Source organism: Diplotaxodon limnothrissa, linkage group LG18 (genome assembly GCF_057381915.1).
Source record: "Diplotaxodon limnothrissa isolate DT_005_m linkage group LG18, D_limnothrissa_male_GT1.1, whole genome shotgun sequence".
NCBI lineage: Eukaryota > Metazoa > Chordata > Actinopteri > Cichliformes > Cichlidae > Diplotaxodon > Diplotaxodon limnothrissa.
In genome coordinates, this window is record NC_140613.1 from 24298986 (window position 1) to 24310341 (window position 11356).

Genomic DNA, 11356 nt, shown 5'->3' on the forward strand with positions numbered 1-11356 from the left:
AGATTCAAAATCTTTCTGAGTCAAATTTGAATCGATTATAGAAATCAGTGGCGATACTCAGCCCTAGTTACCACAGGCGAACCTCAAAGTGGAGCTAGCTCCCAGAAATAAAGCAGACAAGAGGACACTGCACGTGATCTCCCTCTCGCTGTATATTTTATAAATACCTTTTTAGACACTCGTGGTCCTGCCGTGAGTGCACACGTGGCAGTTAGACATGAGAAACAGGACAGTTGAAAATATCTGACTTTATTAATCCTTTAACAAAACAGGTTTTCAAAAATCACATCAACCTATATAATGATGTATAAAAATGTAATAAGAAAAATCTCAAAAGACAAAGCAGACATTACATGTATGTTCTTTGGCTACAGAAGCCTGCTGGAAGCCAGTGGTAGCAACATGTCGGCTGAGACACTGACTGAGTAGAGAGTAGCTTGAAATACACTGACTATACCCCTACAAAGAAGACATGTCAGTGTCTGTGTGTTTTAACAAAAGCAGAAACATCTCCAAAAAGAGATACCAACTGAATACTCACCTATTGCAATGATATACAGCATTTTATATTCCAGTGATTGTGTTATGACCCAGTTTAAAACAAGTAGGTTTTGCAACAGACCACAAATGAGACTTATCAAAAACTTACATATGGAAATATGGTCAAAAGTAATGACACATGGAGGGTCGTCTTAAAAAAATTTTTTTTAAATATATATATATATATATATATATATATATATATATATATATATATATATATATATATATATATATATAAAAAATAAAATAAAATACTGATGAGCAACACTATGAGAACAACTTACACTAAATCCTCCTGCCACACAGCGAAGAGACATATGCATTGCAGTGACATTTTTGGGGCATATCCTGAGTGTGTAGACCACAAGGTGAACTTGACATGAAAGCAAAAACAAAAAAACCCAAGTGCAATGTTTTTTGTTGTACACACGCGCACACGCATGCACACACACGGACGCACACGCACACAAAACTGAGAGCCTGAGTCAAATGATCATAACGATGAACTTTCCTTCTGTTGAGTCATGCGGTCCAGTTAAATACGCAAACAGCTTTAACAAGGACTAACATGCATAGGGAACAATTCTGAACTCCTGGTGGGTATATAACATTCATTTTATGCAGGATTTTATTTTACTATCAGACAAAATGAAAAAACAAAAAACAAGTTAGGTTCTTTAATTCAAATCAAAACACTTTAAAAAGGAGATTTATGTAGACAAAAACAAAGTGACACAATTTACCAAGAATGCCCTTATATATGGGCTTGTGAATTTTAGAGATTAATTATAAGAATCCCACGCTTGAATTTAAACTATTAGGAGTAGACAAATACATTTTTAAAAATTGAGAACGTTACCATCCATGACAAATACTGCCTTGTATAAGCTGAAATGATCCAACTGTTACTGAAAATGAGCTGGCGACCTAACGGATATTCCATCAACTTGATGTGTGAAGTGAATCCATGATTAAAATAACAAAAAACTGCCCCGCTGAACAGAAAAGTCAAGAGACAGAACAAGTAGAAAGGGTAATAATCAATGTAGTATACTTCTATATAAAACAATAAACATTTGCAGCAGCACATCTCTTTTGCTTCGAGTTTCTCCTTAACCGCTCACAAACGAGCACACTTTCCAACAGAGCTGAACAACATGCCTGCCAAAGGCACTGAGAGGTACTCGTAGCTGGGACTAGAGAGAGACGGGGCACGACTGTGGGTGCAGATTATTATTTACCTCATTTGGTGGTGGTGGTAGGGTGGGGGGGGGGAAGGAAAAAAAAAAAAAAAGCATTAGTTAATAAAACTTCCCCATCTTTCTCTTATCCTCCAAGATAACACTTAAAGATATTATTTGAAAAAAAAACCCACAACGTTAGTTATTATTAACGTGTCTTGAAATGAAAGCATATCACTGGATTAAGCACAATAACAGGTCACTGAAAGCCTACAGGTGCAGTATACAGATGAATGAATTGCATCTGAATAAAAGGGGCTGTTCTCTGTAAACACTCAAACCTGTTAGTTGAAGTTGGAACCACAGCAGCACAAAAATGCTGTGCTATTGTGACAACTTTGTGCTGTGCATGAAACTGTTTAAACACATATACGGTGTGTATAACTGTAAAAGTCACCCTGGACTGGACTGAACCAGTAGGCTTTACAGTAAGCAGAACTTGCTCCTGTCCAAACTAAATAAAGGCATATAATCAGTTAATGCTCTGAATACACACGTCCTCAGCACAGACATAAACGTCCCACGGGTGCTGGTGAAAAGTTAGAAGTGACGAGCGACATGTGAAAAAACCTACGAGGCAGTGACTCCTTCCCACTCCACCAAGTACTGCACCTTGCCATCAAGGGTGACCCGTCGGGCCAGGACTTTGTACTTCTCCCCGCAGGCCAGACGTCCCGCTGCTCCAAAATAGTTGCTGATGGAGCTCTTTAGGTGGGTGAGCTGGCTGTTGGGGTCCATGCCGTGAATTATGTCTGCAGAGTGAAGCCCTGGGAGGGAGCTCAACAACTCTGTGGCTGAGGGGTGTGGGTCTGCGTAGCTGGGAGGGGGGATGTCTGGGGTGGGGGGCTGGGGGACCCTCCGTGGCCGTCCACGTTTCCGTTTTAAAGGTGGAGGGGAAACAGGCATGATGGGGGCTGCTGTACGCGTCTTGCTGGAGCTGCAGAGGCTGGAGGGTGTTTGATAGGAAAAAGAGGAAGTAAAAAAAAAAAAAATGCTGTTAATTCAAAGAGCAACAATAAAAAACCGACTACAGAAAATTAGGAAAACAAGGCTTTAAGGTCTACAGCCATGCAAGTCTGAGTTTGTACCCAGCACAATTCTACTTTCAGTGCAGTGCAAACATCAGGCAGGCATACCTGGACTGTCTTGAAATGCTAGTTGAGGTAGTTTCTGAAGTGCTCAGGGCGCCGATGGATTCCACATCTGAAGTTTTTAAAGACAGCAGAGACCTGTCACTCCTGGTGGTTTGGGGGAAGGTAAAAGATTAAAACATTATGGTTCTTGTTATGTTACAGTGAATCAAGCAAATCAAATAAACACATTGTGTTTGTGATTGATAATTCAATTTGCTTTTGCCCGAATCTTCACCCTAACAAAGCTGAACAGTTCTGATTGCTTTAGAACTACAGTTTATAATTGCCTACTTACTTGACAGATGTAAAGTGATCCATAGCATGGGGCTCTAACGGTGGCGGTTTCCTGATTTCCTGTCAAAGCAAAGGAAAAAAAAACAACAACAAAAAGATGGTTTCTTCTCATATAACACCAACAGTAAATGTCTAACACCTATACAAAATAACAATGCAAAAATACCCATCCCTCCATGCACACACCCAAGCTCACGCCCACTAGGACACACATGCAAACATACAGACAGACCTGGGACGAGGGCTCACTGGAGCGTTGTGGTTTAGCCAGAGTCTCCAGAGAGCGTGCTCCTTGCTTCCTCTTTCTTTTCTTCTTTTTCTTCTTCTTCTCTGTGCCATTGGTAAGAGCACTGGGACTTCTAGAGCAACAACAAATATTCAGAACAGTTTTACATATAAAGGCAGTTGTGCCTGAAATAACAGTGAAACTGTTAGGCAGTTCATGTGTTATGTAAACTGTTAGGACACCCTTGAAAATCATCTTAAAAAAGGGAAATTCATCTATAGATAGGAGAAAATTCTTAGCCACCCTATGAAATTTGGAAAACTTTGTCTTTATTTATTTATTTTTTAAACAGAGCAAGAACTTTTCAAACATATTTCTAAACATATTTTCTTTAGAAATTAATAAGCAAATGATTTCAGGTAAAAGAAAAAAAAAAGAAAAAGAAATTAGGGACAAGTTGGAGAAAGTTGCATCCTTTGGTCAGATTAGATTAAACTAGAGCTCTTTGACTACAGAGATGCTGCTTTTGGAGAGAAGGGAGAGGCACAGAACCCTAAGAACACTGTCCCCACAGTGAAACGTGGAGGTGGAAGTTTTATGTCGTGGGGATTTTTCAGTGTCTGGATCTGGGTTTCACATCAAGGTCAAAGGAATAAGGAAGGAAGGAAGATGTGAAGATTTTGAAAGAAATCCTCAAGCAGTCAGCAGCAAAAACTGGCTCTTTGCTTCGTCTTCCAACATGACAACGACCCACGACATATGTTGCTCTTGGTAAAGAACGACCTCCACAAGACCAAAATGAGCTTTACTGACTGGCCTGTACAAAGCTCCGACTTGAATCCCACTGAAAATCTGCGGGGTGAACTAAAGACCAACATCCATTTGAGAAGACAATCAAATCTGGAGGCGCTTAAGAGATTTAAGATTGGGCTGGGATTGCTCAGGAGTTGTGTGCGAGACTTGTTGAAAACTACAACAACAACTACTGCATGCTGTTACCAAGCAAAAGAAGGATAACTGAATATTAGCAACAGGGAGGCTAATATCAATCCTGCTAATTTTGGTGAAATAGTCTTGTTTCATGTGCAAAGAAGAATCATTTCATAATTTGGAAAATCTATATTATAACTTCCTCACTCTGTTTAACAGTAGTTGGAAAATAGTTCACAAAAATGGCTTTTTATAGGGGGGCTAAAATTCTGTCCTCATCTGTAGATCACAAGGGGCATTGTTTTTGTTTTAGAGTAAAACAAACAAACAAACAAAATGCTCTTATAATACATAAAAAATAAAAAAAAAATAAAAATCACACTCTTAAATTAAATTAACAAGGTAAAGGGGCACAGCTAAAAAAAAGTTTTTTTGGTCCTTAACTTCGCCAGTCTAACACCAGCAATTTCTAAATTGTGCATGTAATGATGAACTATAGAAAAACAAATAACAGGAGTTTTATTAGCAAATAATCATTTCTCTTTTTTAGGTTGTATATAAAAGATGGAGAGGCTTCAAGGTAAAGTGGCCATTCTTTCTGGCCAGCAGGGGGAGACTCCTGTCACTGCAAAAGAAGTCACACTATATGAAAAGTCCATGACCTTGTGGCTCTACATCTCATTTTATTTATGACTTGACTAACGATTTCCCAACAGGTTTATATTTCAGTCACCAGTTTCAAGTCTACTAGTCAAGAATGCAACATGAGATATGACATGAACAATGATCCCATTTTGAGTCAAATCAAACATAAAGCAGCGCTCAGCGACCAAGTAAATTAAAAGTAAGTACAGTATGAGTGTTCTCAACTTTTCGGTCAGCTTCTCTGAGTCTTGTTTCAAAAAACACAACGTGGCAAGGAGCACCAAACACAAGGCTTCAAAATGCTATTTCAGAAACCAATGAGGGGGGGATGTCACAACGGCTAGGTCCATCTTTTATAGACCGTCTACGGGCTTCATGGTGACATGATGGGAAAGTAGGGCTTTATGAAACAGGTACTGTATAGCTCCTGTTACAAGGTGTAGTTAACACTTTAACAGTAAATAAAGTGTTAAATAAACATTTTCACTGAGAAAAAAAGGGAAAAAAAACTACCTAGGTAACTTTAGTGCCTGCATTTGACTTATGTGTCACTTCTATTGCACTATAATGCTGCTGCTGCTGCTGCTACCACCTTAGGGCAACAGATTCACACTTCAAAATTAGCTTAGCATGTCATCAATGTCAGCACTTCACAGGAAAAAGATCATCGAAGCTGCACCCGGCAAGGTGCAATCACAGTTCAGTATTTTTTGGGCCACATAGCGTCATAAATATCTTTATCCCAAACTTCCTTGAAAAATAGTGATACAACTTTCAGGCTTAGTCCCCCACCACTACTCTACATTACGTGCGCTAAGCTCCTCCCACCAGACAAGCATAATCGTTATAAGTACTAACAATAAGCAGATGCCAACTTTTTGTTTTTTATTCTGAATCTCTCTTTAGATCTCCCTACATGGACCTAGCATTAATGAGTTCTATACAGGATCAGGTTAACACAGTATCCAGTGGGCACCTTTAACTTTAGGGCATCGACACGTTTCATGTCTAACCTGATGGCGGACAGTGCTTTAGTGGACTTGCATCCCTTGATGGTTATCTCATGTGAAGCCTTCTCCATCACTCTGCTGGTTGGCTCGTCACAGTTGGGGGGAACAGGAGGAAAACGGATCCTAAGGCCAAACAAGTGCTTCTTTTTCTTCACCTCCTTTCCTGACATGAACCTGGGACACGGTGAAAGGGTGGCCATGTAAAAAACATAGAGTCTGTGCAAATACTGGGAGATATTTGAGGCACTTTGATGTTGTCATCAGCATAAAGATTTCAAGAGCAGCAGATAAACTTACATGCAGCTATTATTGTTAAGCGCCTCCAGAACATTTTCATATCGTTCTGATCGTGGAGTGTTGGCGAGCTGTAGACACAGGAAAGATATTGTACAAGAAAAAACTTAAATATTTAAAAATCCAAATGGGGGCCAGGTTATTTCTATTTGGGAAATAACCCTCTACTAGGATTACCTAACAGTGTGGCTTTCAGACCACCAATCAACCTGATGCATTAAGCAGCTACAAAAAAACAAACAAAAAAACAAACAAAAAAACAAAACAAAAAACACTGACTTGTGTGGCTGCCAATTCCTGACATCCTGTTCCAAATCTAACAAGTAAACATGGATGGGACATGAAATGAAATATGAATAATAGAAGAAAAAAAAATCTGTTGGTCTACAATTGGTCACTGGTGCATTACATAACTTATCCTTACCTCACCCAGCTGCAGCAGCTCCCAGTTATCATTGATGTACACCATCAGGTCCATTTCTGAGTCAAAGTACTTCTTCTTGTGGATCACACTCAGGTTGTAGAGGCTCAGGTGTGCGACATCCTTCCTGAAATATTTCAGTAAATACTGTTTTTCAGTCTGTCTTAAAAAAATAATAATAATAATACTAATATAAAGACACCAAATATGTTTGCTGGAGCCACAAGATTTAATTACAGAGGTGGAGTAAAAGTTTATCACAGCTCTCTAGCCCTGGGCGTCAAAGGTAGCAGAGCTTTTAAGACGAAGAGTAAATGCATGCTTGTGTAATTTAATAGAATAAAAAGCCAGCTGTGTGTGTCAAAGTACAAGTTCCTCTTACCAGCTGAGAGGCAGACGGCTGAGGTACTCCGGTCCACCATTGCAAACCGAACAAACAAACACATAAAACCTGAAGGCAAAAATAAAAAGGCCTCAGGAAACAAGAACACAATATAAAGTTTTAACATAAAAACCTAGCTATGCTCTAGCTGACTGTCCACTGAGACACGTTTCTTTTTACCATTCTGTTTGTGTGCACGCACTTTTTCCAAAACTTGACTTAAAAACTGAATATTACCCAGAAGTATATTCACCATCATTTCAAGACCAGTTTTAATAGGCTGTCCTTGTTCTCCAAAGCCACACTTTTGCAGGCCATTGGGGAGCAGACTTGAATACGTACAACAATACAGTCAAGATCCACTGTCGAGGGTAAACATTTACATTAGAAGCAGTAAATATGGTCACCTATCTCCGTAGAGCATTGGCATCTGTAAGCAATGGAGACAGGCTTCGTGGAACCATTGCTGACACATGTTGCACTGCAGCATCTTCAGGTACCAGCTGCAAGCAAACAGAATATGAACATTATAACTTTTGTGGACATGGGAACATTTCCATCCAAGCTTTTCACTCTTGCCAGAATATGCAACGTCACTCACTCTCCTGGACCGCCGCAGTAGCAGTAGCACTGCTGGATGTTGGTTTTGTGGCCGTGGTCCCACACCAGCTCCTCCAGCACGTATGGGAAGGACAGGTGTAGCTCCATGTGCTGCGGCTCCTGCTGTTCCTGCTGCAGAAAGTCTTTAGCAGACGCCCCTCTTCTGTGTGGACCACCCGTCTGCAAACCAAACAAACAAAAAACGTGTTTTTCCCACCAAAATAAATACATAAAAAGAAAATTTGGTAAACACATATAAAGAGGTGCTTTTTAAAGCTGGTAAGCTCTTTGGAAAATTTTTAATTTCTCCATAAATATTTGGGGATTTTTCAATAAATAAATGACCTCAGAATAGTTTAGCCTCATTCACTTAATTGGGTTTCTTAATCTTGGGACATTTTATTGTGGGATTAAAGCCTCAATCACTTTTATTCACTCCATTGGAATCTATGAAGTCTTTTATATCCACTTTGATTTACAAACAAAGCAAGTAATGCACTCTTCAAAACAGACATGTGTCATGTTAACAAACTCGTCTAAACCACTTGTTCAAGGTAAATGTTTGACGTATTTCTTCTTAAAGAAAAATCTGTACCTTAGCGAGAGAAGTGAGCTCACACTCTGAGCAAAGCCACTTGTCATCAGAGTCGATGACAGCAGCATCGATGACAGGGGAGTGACACCGCTGGTGGTAGCCTAAAACACAAATGAACACATCCGTAATGGCCAGAGATTAGAGCACAACAGATGAATAAATAAACTACTGAGACTGGCTGTTTAAATGTGTTACAAATATCATATAAAATAACTGTTTCTGGCTTATGTTGGAACATCAAAGACGATAAATGATACCTTGTCCACACTTGTCACAAATGACAATCTCGTTGGGTTCCTCTGAAGTTTCGTCTTGGCATATGGAGCACACAATGTCTTCGTCGTCGTCATCCTCATCATCTTCTTCCCCTAAACAGCAGCAAAGTCATGAAGGTAAGCGACTAAAGTTTCAGATTAATGGTGGTATGACTAGGGGTATAATTTAGAGCAGCTTTCAGTCAAACGAGGTCAGAGGAGTACACCGAGTCATCACAAGAACAAAAGACATCCCTCTCACAGCAACTTTTGCTGCTGTGAGAAGGACGACTCAAATTCACCCAGCTGAAACTAGAGAAAGGTGGCAGGGAAAATATTTTACAACCTGGATAAATAAAATCCAAACTGTCTGGTTATGGGGGGTGTGGGCGAAATTGCACTTCCATGTCCCTGAAGGTCTACACCAGGATACTAGAGAGAAGATTCCGTCTACTGACTTAACTTTTGATTCAGCAGGAACAAAGCAGTTTTCATCCTGATTGCGGACAGTTTGCTGCCTTCATCCTCCTGAGGATATTCGAGGGTGTGGGATGTTTGTAATAACTACTTGTGGACCTGGAAAGTGGATTTCTATTCAAACCAATTTTTTTCCCCCTGTAGCGCCAAATCGCAGCAACAGTTGCCTCATATCGCTTTATCACACTCACACTGGAATAGAATTTATAATAAGATTTTGATTGCATCTCATGTGGTGAATCTTTGTCATACTTTTTAATATATCACAATTCAACTATCGCGATCAGGTTGAGGTTAAAAATAAATAAATAAAAAGTTATCTGATAAATGTCACAATGCCAAGAAAAATCTTAACCAGATACTTCTCACAAATCGTTTACAGTCAAATGTGACGAATGTGTCTGATCATAGCGTCTTTGTGTCTTTCATTAATGCTTTATTCATGACCCATCCCATTTAAGAATAAAAATGAAGAATACGTTTTTCTTAACACCATAATAGCTAAAGGGGCTTAAGTGGAGCGATAGCTGCCCGTCTGCATGTTAGCAATGCGCTGCGACTGTACTGATACACTCTACAGTTAACTGTCAGTGTGAAGAGCAAGAGATAAGCAAGTCCAGGAAGAGGCAGACAGGTTTGCACAGCACAAACTGTGGATAACTGACTCCCTACCCTCTTTGCAATGGCTTACAGTATCTTTACTGCATATTATCTAGCAATTAAACTAAAATATATTGCACATTTTAAATTTCATTCACCTGTTTGAATATCCTTCCAAAGAACCCAAGACTTTGACCGATCCTCAAAAACCACAAAACATCGGTGCTTGTCCCGATCTATCTGAAAAACAAAACAAAGAAAGATTTACTTGTTTCCAGATGCGACAGGGGCAGATTTTGCTGTAGATGACCTATACTGATTTCAAGAGTTTTTCCGCCAACACTCTCCACACAGTCCGTTTACCTGCATGCATCATATGCATCATCCTCACACTAACCTTTGCAATTGTTCCCAAGTAGAAAAGGCCATCTGACCACCGGGCCAGGACATCCTGTCCTTCTGAAAATCTGTCAGACATGCTGTCTTCTCCATACTCTCCCCTGGCAGAAAGGCTTGTGGGGGACAAGGACACAGCCTGCTGCTGCCGCTGCTGCTGCTGCAGGGGATGAGCTCTGTGATGCACAGACAGGTGATCCACAACCCCTGAGTCTCTGAAAAACAGTGCAAGGCAAGAGAACAGAGGCAGACATGAATTTAGACTATGGAGTAAGCGGATATGGAATAAGTGCAAAGTTAATTTATGCGATTTTTTTTCCTGCTTACTGTAAACAGATTGTAATTATTTATATGTGGTGTATTCTGATCCTCAAAAGAATACTAGTACAATTTAATGTATGTTATTGGCATTTTTTTTAACTGATAACAACCAGCAGAGTAACAGTCCTGTACGTGTAGCCCTCAAACACAAGGATGCATTGTGTGCTTGCAGAAGGGCTTACAAAAGAAAGAGTGAAACATGGCATTTCCTCTCCACTGGCTTTGAACAACAGGTGATTATACTCATAATTAGTGCTAATTGTTAATTAACCACATAGTCAGTAACATGGCTTCAATGCAATGAAAGACAAAAAACAAAAACCTAACCACCCTTTCAAAAATAAAGACCAATGTACTTACTACTGAACACTTCCATTCAACTACAGGTCTCAGTGACAGCTAATACTTTGATCATACTAATAAAACATGTCATATTTCTAGCTTCTATTGTAAATGTTATTCATTTCAGATGTTAAGAAAGTATTGATTTTTTTCCTTCGCCTTTAAACCCTGTCCTCCAATGCAGGCTTTCCTTTGTTCGGATAATGATTGGACATGTTCAGTGCCAGCCACTTAGCAAAGATGAAAAAAAGACAGCTTGGGATGCCGCTGCAGGCTGATATAATGTCTTGTATATTAAATAGTAGGCAGCTGGGCGAGCTCAGCAGCGGGAATAATCCACATGCAAAGCCGTAACCCCAGCCAGGTCGCTGACCGTCGGACCCACACCCCCCCTAACGGGAGGAAAACATGACAACAATACCTCATTCGGTCACCTCCGTTTCCACAAACGACTCGTACAACAAAAATAACCGGACAGAAGAGCCGCTCTTATCCCGCTCTTCGAGCAACTGAATTCACTTCTAAAGCGTGTCGGGAAAACATGCGGGGTTTGTGGCTTCCTCAGAAAATAACAAACGGTTCATTTTCCCCAAGCAAGTTCGCCATTTTGGTTTCCCGCTGATGATCGGGGAGTGCATTATGGGAAGAGCTT

General features: G+C 40.0%; 1 protein-coding gene across 1 annotated transcript; it reads right to left on the minus strand.

The window, feature by feature from the left end:
• Window positions 1–2100: 2100 nt before the first annotated feature.
• On the minus strand, window positions 2101–11301 carry mtf2 (metal response element binding transcription factor 2). The gene is made up of 15 exons (XM_085378115.1): window positions 11126–11301; window positions 10043–10256; window positions 9804–9885; window positions 8572–8682; window positions 8315–8415; window positions 7721–7899; window positions 7527–7622; window positions 7120–7188; window positions 6741–6864; window positions 6320–6387; window positions 6026–6196; window positions 3444–3570; window positions 3213–3271; window positions 2921–3022; window positions 2101–2730 (listed from the first exon to the last, which is right to left on the minus strand). Exons 1-15 carry the CDS (start codon window positions 11128–11130, stop codon window positions 2355–2357), a joined length of 1884 nt encoding a protein of 627 aa, XP_085234241.1. The 5' UTR covers window positions 11131–11301; the 3' UTR covers window positions 2101–2354.
• Window positions 11302–11356: the final 55 nt, after the last annotated feature.

Coding starts and splice junctions, on each gene's coding strand:
- mtf2 (XM_085378115.1), bottom strand. Junction 9,886..10,042: donor ACTTGGGAACAATTGCAAAG/GTTAGTGTGAGG, acceptor TTTGTTTTTCAG/ATAGATCGGGACAAGCACCG. Junction 6,197..6,319: donor CTTAACAATAATAGCTGCAT/GTAAGTTTATCT, acceptor ACCGTGTCCCAG/GTTCATGTCAGGAAAGGAGG.